This window comes from Bombina bombina, chromosome 10 (assembly GCF_027579735.1).
Source record: "Bombina bombina isolate aBomBom1 chromosome 10, aBomBom1.pri, whole genome shotgun sequence".
In the NCBI taxonomy this organism is placed as follows: domain Eukaryota; kingdom Metazoa; phylum Chordata; class Amphibia; order Anura; family Bombinatoridae; genus Bombina; species Bombina bombina.
The window spans coordinates 191,665,468-191,680,681 of NC_069508.1; the positions used below are offsets into that span (position 1 = coordinate 191,665,468).

At 38.9% G+C, this 15,214-nt stretch overlaps 1 protein-coding gene across 1 annotated transcript in view; it reads right to left on the reverse strand.

Annotated features, from left to right (window-relative positions):
• The window catches only part of LOC128640791 (mucin-2-like), a 97,561-nt gene extending 87,882 nt beyond the window's left edge, over window positions 1-9,679 (reverse strand). The window contains exons 1-3 of the mRNA XM_053693211.1: window positions 9,608-9,679; window positions 3,061-3,122; window positions 2,505-2,662 (exon numbers count right to left, since the gene is read on the reverse strand). Coding sequence (XP_053549186.1) covers window positions 2,505-2,662; window positions 3,061-3,122; window positions 9,608-9,679 — 292 coding nt within the window. The remainder of the gene's footprint in view (window positions 1-2,504; window positions 2,663-3,060; window positions 3,123-9,607) is intronic.
• Between the last annotated feature and the right edge of the window lie 5,535 nt (window positions 9,680-15,214).

The following is a 15,214-nucleotide window of genomic DNA, read 5'->3' on the forward strand; positions in this document are numbered from 1 at the left end:
TGGCGGTTTAGGGGTTAATAAGTATAATGTAGGTGGCGGCAGTGTAGGGGTGGCAGATTAGGGGTGTTTAGACTCGGGGTACATGTTAGGGTGTTAGGTGTAAACATTACCATAGGAATCAATGGGATATCGGGCAGCAGCGAACATAAGCTTTCGCTGCTTTCAGACACCCATTGATTCCTTTGGCATCCGCCGCCTCCAGGGTGGCGGATTGAAAACCAGGTACGCTGGGCCGGAATAGTGCTGAGTGTACCTGCTAGTTATTTGATAGCTAGCAAAAGTAGTCAGATAGTGCCGAACTTGCATTCGGAACATCTGGAGTGACGTAAGCATCGATCTGTGTCGGACTGAGTCCGGCGGATCGTATGTTATGTCACAGATTTCTACTTTTGCCGGTCTGTAGGGTTTGATAACTAAGGGGAATCAGGCTCGACACAAATACGCTGCGGAATACCAGCGTATTTGCAGTTGACAGCTTGATAAATAGATGCCATTGTATCCTGTTTTGTTATAAGAAAAGAAGGTAGATAAGAAATATAATACAGCAAATAGTCAAACTTCAAAAAACATTTTTTTATATGTATAGCATTCCATTAGGACAGCACTCATTGTTTTTTCTAAAATGTAACTTTTATTGTCAAAATTCTTTTTAAAAGGAGTCCATGACATTTCAATGCCTAACTGGCATCTTTATCAAATGGTGTTAGTCCATGTATTTATTACCAGCTGCAGAGTATAAAATGTATGAGAATTTCCTTTTTAAGGTTCATTTGTGTTTTGAAGCCACAACCTAATAAAATGGGTTGAGCTTGTAGGTATAATCAGATCTCATTACTTTATCAAATTGTGTACATATACCTGTTTCTTTATCTTATATCTGTAGGTATAATCAGATCTCATTACTTTATCACATTGTGTACATATACCTGCTTCATTATCTTATATCTGTCCTTAACCAAAGACCAAAACTTGGCGAAAACAATGGAAAATTAACATTGTATTACCTTATCTCCTCTAAACCACTCTGGGAGTGTAATTTCTTCTGCTGTCTGTGTTTACACAGCTTATCTATAGCTGGACCTAAGGCCAGCAACTTTCAGAATAGGTGGGGATATCAGAGGCTAAATCAACTATTTTAAATGCCAATATAAGGGTAAAGGAGATACTTGTAAATAATTTAATACAGTGGATCATTGGGAACAAATTAAAGGAGATACATTTTTTGAGTAAACTGTCCCTTTAACTAATGGTTGACCTAGCACCCTGGTGGCTGACATTTAAGGTGATCTAAGGAGTGCACATCCTATACTGGAACTTTATATATATATATATATATATATATATATATATATATATATACACTGTATATACAGTATATATATATATATATATATATATATATATATATAATCATTATATATAGGTATAGATATACAGATATATATATATATATATATATATATATATATATATATATATAGGAATATCTATTTAAAAATACAAAGAACATTTTCTATTATGTGAAGAACATTGGAATGTAAAATATTTACTCTACATACACAATTAAACACATTGCGGCAGATTACGAGTGGAGAGCTAACAGTTACGCGCAAGCTGGTTTTTCACTTGTATTACAAATTGAAAGTAAACGCGATAGCTTGAGCGCAATTTAAGTTAACTTTATACTATATAGTGCATCCTCAGAGCTCTGGTTAACTACTTTGCTAAACAAAAAAATGTCACAAAACACATTAAAAATACATTATAAAGTACACTTACACTCATAATAACACCATATAATAAAAATTATTACAAAATAAAATTGCACAAAAAGTTACAAGGGCTCAAAGATATGAGGTCTCAGGTATTAGAAATAAAATGTAGGCAAAGAGTTTTAACATAGAGATACACACATATACATGTCTAAATATGGATATATATATATATATATATATATATACAGACTCAATAGAGGGCCCTGGTGCAAAAAATGTATTGGGCCCTCCAAAGATATTTCAGTAGTAAGAAATACTAACACTATTCATGCTGCTCAGTAAAATTATTATGAGGATAGAAAGATAGATAGATAGATAGATAGATAGATAGATAGATAGATAGATAGATGGACCTGCAACCTGCACTAATAAAAGTATCCCCTGCATTAGAATTGTCATATTCTGCAAATATTATGTATAGACTGGCTGCTATGGGCCCCCGCAGCACTTGTGCCCTGGTGCCACCGCATCTGCTGCACTTATGGTAGTTCCACCTTTGTATATATATATATATATATGTAAATGTAACTGGTCTTTAGCTTTCTTGATCAACCTTGCTCCCCTTTATAAAAAGTGGCACCAAATCAGCTCTACGCCATTCCTGGGGTACTATGCCTGAGGATAATGAGTCTCGAAAAATTAAGAGTAGATGTTTGGCAATAATATATATGGCTATATATAAAACACATATTTTACATATTATAAATATATATATATTCACTAACTCACCAGCAGTAGTAGTGTTAATGGTATCTACTTCGAGATCTCCAGCCCTGCTACTATTACTTCGTATCTCTTCCAAGACTTTGCTTTCCATCTCAGCAGATGAAGGGTTAACCGTGTCATTCTGGAATTCATTTTCTAGTTCAGCAACAACAGAACCACTCCTACAAGAAAGGAATAAAATCAGTTAACTACTGATGTGCTGTGTGTGCTTATTCACCAAGCACCCCCTGTATGCATACTGTAACTTTGTTTGTTGTATGTGCTCTCAAATGTAATTTAAACAGTGTTCATGTTGCTTCTAAGGTACATACAATGGGATATTTCTATGGGATCATTTTCCCATTTCACAGATACTAAACTGTATTTTAAATAGGTTTTCCTCTTCACCAAAGTCACTGCTTTTTAAATTGTTTTTCATGAACATGATTTAGTACATCGGCACATTATAAATGTTATTTTAACCAGTGACATCAAATATGAAATTATGATTCAGCAGAAACATATGCACTTACATTTAATTGTGTTACTGTGTAATCAGTGAAAAGTTTATATAACTCACCTGAATGATTTCACAACGGATCTTATATATGCAGTGTAAAGTTTCCTCATCACAGCGGAAAACTACAAAAAATAAATTACAAATGTGATGTGCTGTTACACGGTCAATTACATTGTAAATTAAACACAGGCCAATTCAGTCTCATAAACTCATATAAGCTATGTTCTATTTAGTTCAATTTTAATTGTCATTGTATAGTCTCTTTTGACTGATCTACTGTATAAAGGAGGATATGTTTATTTTTACAATTGGAGATAATATAACTAAATCCCATACTTGGTCATTGTTAAACCTACATAAAAATGTGACCTCCTGGTACATTTATGCCTGAGCTTGATTGACAGGTAAACACATGCACAGTGCATAGAGCACGGTAAGCATGAGATCAGGGTGTTGATCTCATTCATACAAAATGCTAAAGGAGCCTATATTAATAAACTTTATTCTGTAAATGTCATTTAAAGACAAAATAAACACTGTGTAATTACAACATGATTGTACAGTCTTTGTGCGCGGGAATATTATTAGTATGAAAAATAATTAATATTTAATTTAAAAAAAAGAAGATGGAGGGGAGGAAGACTAATAGTGATGTAAGTCCATCTGAAGGAATTAGGAAAACTTTTACAAAGAGACAGGTAAAGAGAAGAAAATAAATAAAATATGAGAGACATTTTTTTTAAGATTTTCTTTTTTCATATACTTTAATTCCACTATTTCAAGCCAAGACTATACCAACCTCTGCTGGCTTTAGAATGGAATCATCTTCCTCTGAGCTGCGCACCGGGCGGGAGGAGTTAAAAATACAGGCCTAGATTTGGAGTTTGGCGGTAGATGGGCTGTTAACGCTACGCGGGCTTTTTTCTGGCCGCACCATAAAATTAACTCTGGTATCGAGAGTTCAAAAAAATGCTGCGTTAGGCTCCAAAAAAGGAGCGTAGAGCATTTTTACCGCAAATGCAACTCTCGATACCAGAGTTGCTTACGGACGCGGCCAGCCTCAAAAACGTGCTCGTGCACGATTCTCCCATAGGAAACAATGGGGCTGTTTGAGCTGAAAAAAAAACTAACACCTGCAAAAAAGCAGCGTTCAGCTCCTAACGCAGCCCCATTGTTTCCTATGGGGAAACACTTCCTACGTCTGCACCTAACACTCTAACATGTACCCCGAGTCTAAACACCCCTAACCTTACACTTATTAACCCCTAATCTGCCGCCCCCGCTATCGCTGACCCCTGCATTATATTATTAACCCCTAATCTTCCGCTCCGTAAACCGCCGCTACCTACATTATACCTATGTACCCCTAATCTGCTGCCCCTAACACTGCTGACCCCTATATTATATTTATTAACCCCTAACCTGCCCCCCACAACGTCGCCGCCAGCTACTTACAATAATTAACCCCTAATCTGCCGACCGCAAAGCGCCGCCACCTACGTTATCCTTATGTACCCCTAATCTGCTGCCCCTAACACCGCCGACCCCTATATTATATTTATTAACCCCTAATCTGCCCCCCTCAACGTCGCCGACACCTGCCTACACTTATTAACCCCTAATCTGCCGAGCGGACCTGAGCGCTACTATAATAAAGTTATTAACCCCTAATCCGCCTCACTAACCCTATCATAAATAGTATTAACCCCTAATCTGCCCTCCCTAACATCGCCGACACCTAACTTCAATAATTAACCCCTAATCTGACGACCGGAGCTCACCGCTATTCTAATAAATGTATTAACCCCTAAAGCTAAGTCTAACCCTAACACTAACACCCCCTTAAGTTAAATATAATTTTAATCTAACGAAATTAATTAACTCTTATTAAATACATTATTCCTATTTAAAGCTAAATACTTACCTGTAAAAAAAAATCCTAATATAGCTACAATATAAATTATAATTACATTGTAGCTATTTTAGGATTAATATTTATTTTACAGTCAACTTGGTAATTATTTTAACTAGGTACAATAGCTATTAAATAGTTAAGAACTATTTAATAGTTACCTAGTTAAAATAATAACAAAATTACCTGTAAAATAAGTCCTAACCTAAGTTATAATTAAACCTAACACTACCCTATCAATAAATTAATTAAATAAAATACCTACAATTACCTACAATAAAACCTAACACTACACTATCAATAAATAAATTAAATACAATTTCTACAAATAACTACAATTACATAAACTAACTAAAGTACAAAAATAAAAAAGAACTAAGTTACAAAAAATAAAAAAATATTTACAAACATAAGAAAAATATTACAACAATTTTAAACTAATTACACCTACTCTAAGCCCCCTAATAAAATAACAAAGACCCCCAAAATAAAAAAATGCCCTACCCTATTCTAAATTAATAAATTTAAAAGCTCTTTTACCTTACCAGCCCTGAACAGGGCCCTTTGCGGGGTATGCCCCAAGAAAATCAGCTCTTTTGCCTGTAAAAAAAACCATACAATACCCCCCCCCAACATTACAACCCACCACCCACATACCCCTAATCTAACCCAAACCCCCCTTAAATAAACCTAACACTAAGCCCCTGAAGATCTTCCTACCTTGTCTTCACCTCACCGGGTATCACCGATCGGTCCTGGCTCCGATATCTTCATCCAACCCAAGCGGGGGCTAGACATCCACTGAAGAAGTCCAGAAGAGGGTCCAAAGTCTTCCTCCTATCCGGCAAGAAGAGGACATCCGGACCGGCAAACATCTTCATCCAAGCGGCATCTTCGATCTTCTTCCATCTGGTGCGGAGCGGGTCCATGTTGAAGCAGCCGACGCGGATCCATCCTCTTCTTCCGGCGTCTCCCGACAAATGACGGTTCCTTTAAGGGACGTCATCCAAGATGGCGTCCCTCGAATTCCGATTGGCTGATAGGATTCTATCAGCCAATCGGAATTAAGGTAGGAATATTCTGATTGGCTGATGGAATCAGCCAATCAGAATCAAGTTCAATCCGATTGGCTGGTCCAATCAGCCAATCAGATTGAGCTCGCATTCTATTGGCTGATCGGAACAGCCAATAGAATGCAAGCTCAATCTGATTGGCTGATTGGATCAGCCAATCGGATTGAACTTGATTCTGATTGGCTGATTCCATCAGCCAATCAGAATATTCCTACCTTAATTCCGATTGGCTGATAGAATCCTATCAGCCAATCGGAATTCGAGGGACGCCATCTTGGATGACGTCCCTTAAAGGAACCGTCATTCGTCGGGAGACGCCGGAAGAAGAGGATGGATCCGCGTCGGCTGCTTCAACATGGACCCGCTCCGCACCAGATGGAAGAAGATCGAAGATGCCGCTTGGATTAAGATGTTTGCCGGTCCGGATGTCCTCTTCTTGCCGGATAGGAGGAAGACTTTGGACCCTCTTCTGGACTTCTTCAGTGGATGTCTAGCCCCCGCTTGGGTTGGATGAAGATATCGGAGCCAGGACCGATCGGTGATACCCGGTGAGGTGAAGACAAGGTAGGAAGATCTTCAGGGGCTTAGTGTTAGGTTTATTTAAGGGGGGTTTGGGTTAGATTAGGGGTATGTGGGTGGTGGGTTGTAATGTTGGGGGGGGTATTGTATGTTTTTTTTTACAGGCAAAAGAGCTGATTTTCTTGGGGCATGCCCCGCAAAGGGCCCTGTTCAGGGCTGGTAAGGTAAAAGAGCTTTTAAATTTATTAATTTAGAATAGGGTAGGGCATTTTTTTATTTTGGGGGTCTTTGTTATTTTATTAGGGGGCTTAGAGTAGGTGTAATTAGTTTAAAATTGTTGTAATATTTTTCTTATGTTTGTAAATATTTTTTTATTTTTTGTAACTTAGTTCTTTTTTATTTTTTGTACTTTAGTTAGTTTATGTAATTGTAGTTATTTGTAGAAATTGTATTTAATTTATTTATTGATAGTGTAGTGTTAGGTTTTATTGTAGGTAATTGTAGGTATTTTATTTAATTAATTTATTGATAGGGTAGTGTTAGGTTTAATTATAACTTAGGTTAGGACTTATTTTACAGGTAATTTTGTTATTATTTTAACTAGGTAACTATTAAATAGTTCTTAACTATTTAATAGCTATTGTACCTAGTTAAAATAATTACCAAGTTGCCTGTAAAATAAATATTAATCCTAAAATAGCTACAATGTAATTATAATTTATATTGTAGCTATATTAGGATTTTTTTTACAGGTAAGTATTTAGCTTTAAATAGGATAATTTATTTAATAAGAGTTAATTAATTTCGTTAGATTAAAATTATATTTAATTTAGGGGGGTGTTAGTGTTAGGGTTAGACTTAGCTTTAGGGGTTAATACATTTATTAGAATAGCGGTGAGCTCCGGTCATCAGATTAGGGGTTAATAATTGAAGTTAGGTGTCGGCGATGTTAGGGAGGGCAGATTAGGGGTTAATACTATTTATTATAGGGTTAGTGAGGCGGATTAGGGGTTAATAACTTTATTATAGTAGCGCTCAGGTCCGCTTGGCAGATTAGGGGTTAATAAGTGTAGGCAGGTGTCGGCGACGTTGTGGGGGGCAGGTTAGGGGTTAATAAATATAATATAGGGGTCGGCGGTGTTAGGGGCAGCAGATTAGGGGTACATAAGGATAACGTAGGTGGCGGCGCGCAGATTAGGGGTTAATTATTGTAGGTAGCTGGCGGCGACGTTGTGGGGGGCAGGTTAGGGGTTAATAAATATAATACAGGGGTCGGCGGTGTTAGGGGCAGCAGATTAGGGGTACATAAGTATAACGTAGGTGGCGGTCGGCAGATTAGGGGTTAAAAAAATTTAATCGAGTGGCGGCGATGTGGGGGGACCTCGGTTTAGGGGTACATAGGTAGTTTATGGGTGTTAGTGTACTTTAGGGTACAGTAGTTAAGAGCTTTATGAACCGGCGTTAGCCCAGAAAGCTCTTAACTACTGACTTTTTTTCGGCGGCTGGAGTTTTGTCGTTAGAGCTCTAACGCTCACTTCAGAAACGACTCTAAATACCGGCGTTAGGAAGATCCCATTGAAAAGATAGGATACGCAATTGACGTAAGGGGATCTGCGGTATGGAAAAGTCGCGGCTGAAAAGTGAGCGTTAGACCCTTTAATCACTGACTCCAAATACCGGCGGTAGCCTAAAACCAGCGTTAGGAGCCTCTAACGCTGGTTTTCATGGCTAACGCCAAACTCCAAATCTAGGCCACAATCTAGCTACGCAAGTTGCGCAGTACTACGCAACGTGCATAGGGAGATTGTAATTTAACTCCTCCTCCATCAGTTTTCACTGACGTCCAGCCAGTCACTGTAGGGAGTTGCAGTGCAATGGGGATGACACCAACAAAGGAGATTAATTCCTGCTTGATGGTGTCAAGGACCACCAACATCTTCTCGTGGACCACTGGTTGGTGACCGCTGGACTAAACTATATTAGAACAGATTAAAAGGACAGTCTAGTCAAAATTAAACTTTCATGATTCAGACAGGTCATGCAATTTTAAACAGCTTTCTAATTTACTTTTATCATCAAATTGTATTTGTTCTGTTGGTTATCTTTTGTTGAAAGCTAAACCTAGGTAGGATCATATGCTAATTTATAAGTCCTTGAAGGTCACCTCTTATCTGACTGCATTTTGACAGTTTTTCATAGTTAGACACTGCTAGTTCATGCGTGCCATATAGATAACATTGCGCTCACACATGTGGAGTTACTTAGGAGTCAGCACTGATTGGCTAAAATGCAAGTCTGTCAAAAGAACTGAGATAAGGGGGCAGTATGCAGAGGCTTAGATACAAAGTAATCACAGAGGTAAAAAGTGTATTAATATCAGTGCTGGTTATGCAAAACTGGGGAATAGGTAATAAAGGGATAATCTATCTTTTTAAACAATAAAAATTCTGGGGTAGATGGTCCATTTAACACCTTGTTTTCTGCAATTGTTTTTCAATGTTCAAAAACCACTCTCCTTATTTGGAAAAGCCAGTCTAGACTTGAGAATGGAAATAACAATGCTTGCTGAAGTAATTTGCTTAAACAAATCTCCAATGTTTGGCTTCAGCAGAAATAGTAAGATAACAAACCACAAATTAGGGAGATACATGTAGCAAGGTCAGGCCTGTGAAGCTGCAATGTGTTCTTTCACTTTTCAGTACTGGAAAAAAACACAATTCTCATAATAAAGTTACAGGAAAATGTGCAAAATATGTAATGAAAGTATACTGCAAAGTTGTTTAACTATGCACAAATAAACTTTCTTTCGTAAGATGATGAGAGTCCATAGGTGTCCATAACGTGGGCTTCAAGGACCCTCACAAGTGCTTTTAATCCATCCCACCTCCTCTCCCCATTAAGGGCTCGATTATAAGTGAAGCACAATCGTTTGCGCCCTCTGGACCTGTGATCCTGAACACCAGAAGGAGCCAGCTGGGGGCTCTTATATATCCAGCCTTTGTGAATTGCACTGAATACTATTGCATTACGCTTGTGAGTATATCTCTACGGTGGGAGAACCCTTGGGTCTTGGTGTGTGAGACGACTTCCTGATATACTGTACCATTTGAACGTCTTCTTGTTCTTTGTATTTCAGTATTTCAAGTGACCTAAGGAAGAACTGATCCTGGTGCATTACGAATCTCAACGGTAGCCAAAGAGGGAGCATTTGTTTTTTTGGACTATTTATGTGGGACTTTATGTGGTGATTTTGCATAACCAACACTGTTATATTAATACAATTTTTACCTCTGTGATTACCTTGTATCTAAGTCTCTGCAGACTGCCCCCTTATCTCAGTTCTTTTAACAGACATGCATTTTAGCCAATCTTTGCTGACTCATAAACAACTCCACTGGAGCAAGCACAATATTATCAATATGACACACATGAACTAGCACTGTCTAACTGTAAAAAACTGTAAAAATACACTGAGATAAGAAGCGGCCTTCAAGGGCTTAGAAATTAGCATATAAACCTACCTAGATTTAGCTTTCAACCAAGAATACCAAAAGAAGAAAGCAAATTTGATCATCAAAGTAAATTGGAACATTGTTTAAAATTGCATGCCCTATCTGAATCATGAAAGTTTAATTTTGACTTGACTGTCCCTTGAAGTCTATGGGAATTTTTGCAGATAAATCATTAAATATATTTTCTAAAGGATTGCGACCGATCCCTATATATTGAAACCCTTGAAATGCTGATATGTCTAATGAGTCGAATGAAAGAAGAAACCAATAATATATGTCTTAATCATCATTTGTCTGTGATACGTTCTGTATAACTAGTCACAGCATAACGGTTCTGTAGAAATGATTATAAACATTAATAAATATACTTACAATATCAAGAACATCCTTTGCCAACTTTTTAAAAGCATCTGAATTTGGGTTTGCAAGATCCGGAAGGTAGTCTCTGTTTGTTATTCTAAATTCAGTGATTACTATATAATTAGTTTTTGCAGCTGGTCTTGTTGGTGAATTAGTTGTCTCTGCAACAGTTGTTGTGAGTGCAGTTGTATCTGCAGCTGTTGTGGTTCCAGATGGTGTTTTGGCTGTAGTTGTAACTGCAGCTGTTGTGGTTCCAGCTGGTGTTGTGGCTGTAGTTGTTGTATCTGCAGCTGTTGTGGTTCTAACTGGTGTTGTTGCTGTAGTTGTTGAATCTACAGATGTCGTGGTTCCAGCTGGTGTTGTGGCTGTAGTTGTATCTGCAGCTGTTGTGGTTCCAGCTTGTGTTGTGGGTGAAGATGTTGTATCTACAGCTGCTGTAGTTCCAGCTGGTGTTGTAGCTGTAGTTGTTGTATCTGCAGCTGTTGTGGTTCCATCTGGTGTTGTGGCTGTAGTTGTTGTATTTGCAGCTGTTGTGGTTCCAGCTTGTGTTGTGGGTGAAGATGTTGTATCTACAGCTGCTGTAGTTCCAGCTGGTGTTGTGGTTGTAGATGTTGTATCTGCAGCTGTTATGGTTCCAACTGGTGTTGTTGCTCTAGTTGTTGTATTTGCAGCTGTTGTGGTTCCAGCTGGTGTTGTGGCTGTAGTTGCTGTATCTGAAGCTGTTGTGGTTCCACTTGGTGTTGTGGCTCTAGTTGTTGTATCTGCAGCTGTTGTGGTTCCAGCTGGTGTTGTGGCTGTAGTTGTATCTGCACCTGTTGGGGTTCCAGCTGGTGTTGTGGCTGTAGTTGTTGTATCAGCAGCTGTTGTGGTTCCAGTCGGTGTTGTGGCTGTAGTTGTTGTATCTGCAGCTGTTGTGGTTTCAGCTGGTGTTGTAGCTGTAGTTGTTGTATCTGAAGCTGTTGTGGTTCCAGCTGGGGTTGTGGCTGTAGTTGTATCTACAGCTGTTGTGGTTTCAGCTGGTGTTGTGGCTGCAGTTGTATCTGCAGCTGTTGTGGTTACAGTTGGTGTTATGGCTATAGTTGTATCTGCAGCTGTTGTGGTTCCAGCTGGTGTTGTGGCTGTAGTTGTTGTATATAGAACTGTTGTGGTTCCAGTTGGTGTTGTGGCTGTAGTTGTTGTATCTGCAGCTGTTGTGGTTCCAGTTGGTGTTGTGGCTATAGTTGTTGTATCTGCAGCTGTTGTGGTTTCAGCTGGTGTTGTAGCTGTAGTTGTTGTATCTGCAGCTGTTGTGGTTCCAGTTGGTGTTGTGGCTGTAGTTGTTGTATCTGCAGCTGTTGTGGTTCCAACTGGTGTTGTGGCTCTAGTTGTTGTATCTGCAGCTGTTGTGGTTCCAGCTGGTGTTGTGGCTGTAGTTGTTGTATCAGCAACTGTTGTGGTTCCAGTTGGTGTTGTGGCTATAGTTGTTGTATCTGCAGCTGTTGTGGTTTCAGCTGGTGTTGTAGCTGTAGTTGTTGTATCTGCAGCTGTTGTGGTTCCAGCTGGGGTTGTGGCTGTAGTTGTATCTGCAGCTGTTGTGGTTTCAGCTGGTGTTGTGGCTACAGTTATTGTATCTGCAGCTGTGGTGGTTACAGTTGGTGTTATGGCTGTAGTTGTATCAACAGCTTTTGTGGTTCCAGTTGGTGTTGTGGCTGTAGTTGTTGTATCTGCAGCTGTTGTGGTTTCAGCTGGTGTTGTAGATGTAGTTGTTTTATCTGAAGCTGTTGTGGTTCCAGCTGGGGTTGTGGCTGTAGTTGTATCTGCAGCTGTTGTGGTTCCAGCTGGTGTTGTGGCTGTAGTTGTTGTATATGCAACTGCTGTGGTTCCAGCTGGTGTTGTGGCTGTAGTTGTTGTATCTGCAGCTGTTGTGGTTCCAGCAGGTGTTGTGGCTATAGTTGTTGTATCTGCCGCTGTTGTGGTTCCAGCTGGTGTTGTGACTGTAGTTGTTGTATCTGCAGCTGTTGTGGTTCCAGTTGGTGTTGTGGCTGTAGTTGTTGTATCTGCAGCTGTTGTGGTTCCAACTGGTGTTGTGGCTGTAGTTGTTGTATCCAAAGCTGTTGTGGTTCCAGCTGGTGTTGTGGCTCTAGTTGTTGTATCTGCAGCTGTTGTGGTTCCAGCTGGTGTTGTGGCTGTAGATGTTGTATCAGCAGCTGTTGTGGTTCCAGTTGGTGTTGTGGCTGTGACTGTTGTATCTGCCACTGTTGTGGTTTCAGCTGGTGTTGTAGCTGTAGTTGTTGTATCTGAAGATGTTGTGGTTCCAGCTGGGGTTGTGGCTGTAGTTGTATCTGCAGCTGTTGTGGTTTCAGCTGGTGTTGTGGCTGCAGTTTTTGTATCTGCAGCTGTTGTGGTTACAGTTGGTGTTATGGCTGTAGTTGTATCTGCAGCTGTTGTGGTATCAACTGCTGGTGTTGTGGCTGTAGTTGTTGTATCTGCAACTGTTGTGGTTCCAGCTGGTGTTGTGGCTGTAGTTGTTGTATCTGCAACTGTTGTGGTTCCAGCTGGTGTTGTGGCTGTAGTTGTTGTATCTGAAGCTGTTGTGGAACCAGCTGGTGTTGTTGCTGTAGTTGTTGTATCTGCAGCTGTTGTATTTCCAGCTGGTGTTGTGAGTGAAGTTGATATCTCTGCAGCTGTAGATAAAGAAGATAAAATGAAGAGCATTACCAGCTGGATTATGTAATGAGTTAAAATAAGAGAATTACTTAAAAGACAGCTGGTTAGTAGTAATCGTGTTACTGTAGTTGTACCCAGCAGTTTAATGTCCATTTAAATATGTAACTGATTAAAGGGACATACAGCTCAAAATTGAAATACACATCCAGCTTTTAAAAGAAGCATTTTTTTCCCAGCACACATATATTAGCAAGAATATCTCTGGTTAAAATGATAACTGTTTTGATGATAGCTATGCATGTGACTAATGAACATACGTGTGTGTATATTTTTTATCCTACTCAAAACTGCCTTGCCTCACTGCTGCAACTACAATTAACGTGACAAACTACCCCAAACTTATGTCTCTGTAGCTTCAACTTGTAGACTGTAAGCAGGGCCCACCACCTCATGTACTATATTTGTTTAGTCTGTTATATATTTGACATCTTATCACAATTTTTTTTCATTGTATACCCTTATCGATGTACCAAGCTCTATTCAAATAAATTATATATATATTTATACAGCTTTGCAAAAAAAAACTACTCACGACATTTCTCCCAAATTTGCAAAAAATTAAAACTGATCAAAATAACAAAAAAGTTGCAGTGTTTTCAGACCTCGGATAATTCAAAGAAAACAAATTCATATTCATTTTCAAAAAACAAACAATACTAATGTTTTTCCTTAGCAAGAGTTCAGAAAACTATCGGCTAGATTACGAGTTTTGCGTTAACAGGGGTGCGGTGCTAACGAGCAGTTTATGCTCACCGCTCACTTAAAGACAGCACTGGTATTACGGGTTTTTACAAACCCGGCGTTAACCGCAAAAAAGAGAGCGTTGAGCAAAATTTTGCTCCACATCTCACCTCAATACCAGCGCTGCTTAAGTCAGCGGTGAGCTGATGTAACGTGCTCGTGCACGATTTCCCCATAGGAATTAATGGGGGAGAGCTGGCTGAAAAAAATCCTAACACCTGCAAAAAAGCAGCGTTTAGCTCCTAACCAGCCCCATTGATTCCTATGGGGAAAATACATTTATGTCTACACCTAACACCCTAACATGAACCCCGAGTCTAAACACCCCTAATCTTACACTTATTAACCCCTAATCCGCCGCCCCCGACATCGCCGACACCTGCATTATATTATTAACCCCTAATCTGCCACTCCGGACACCGCCGCCACCTACATTATACTTATTAACCCCTAATCTGCTGCCCCAACATCGCCGCCACCTACATTATATTTATTAACCCCTAATCTGCCGCCCCCAATGTCGCCGCCACCTACCTACACTTATTAACCGCTAATCTGCCACCCCCAACGTCGCCGCCACTATATTGAAGTTATTAACCCCTAAACCTAAGACTAACCCTAACACCCCCTAATTTAAATATAATTTAAATACATCTAAATAAAAATAACTATCATTAACTAAATTATTCCTATTTAAAACTAAATACTTACCTATAAAATAAACCCTAAGATAGCTACAATATAACTAATAGTTACATTGTATCTATCTTAGGGTTTATTTTTATTTTACAGGCAAGTTTGTTTTTATTTTAACTAGGTAGAATAGTTATTAAATAGTTATTAACTATTTAATAACCACCTAGCTAAAATAAATACAAATTTACCTGTAAAATAAACCCTAACCTAAGTTACAATTACACCTAACACTACAATACAGTTAAATTAATTCCCCAAATTAAATACAATTAAATACAAATAAATAAAGTGATCTAAAGTACAAAAAAACCCAAAACACTAAATTACAGAAAATAATAAACAAATTACAAGAATTTTAAACTAATTACACCTAATCTAATCCCACTAACAAAATAAAAAAGCCCCCCCCCAAAAAAAATAAAAAAAAGCCCTACCCTACACTAAATTACAAATAGCCCTTAAAAGGGTCTTTTGCGGGGCATTGCCCCAAAGTAATCAGCTCTTTTACCTGTAAAAAAAATTACAAATCCCCCTTCAACATTAAAACCCACACAACCAACCCTACTCTAAAACCCACCCAATACCCCCTTAAAAAAACCTAACACTAACCCCTTGAAGATCAGCTTACCGGGAGAAGTCTTCACCCAACCGGGCTGAAGTCCTCAACGAATCCGGCAGACGGGCAGAAGTCTTCA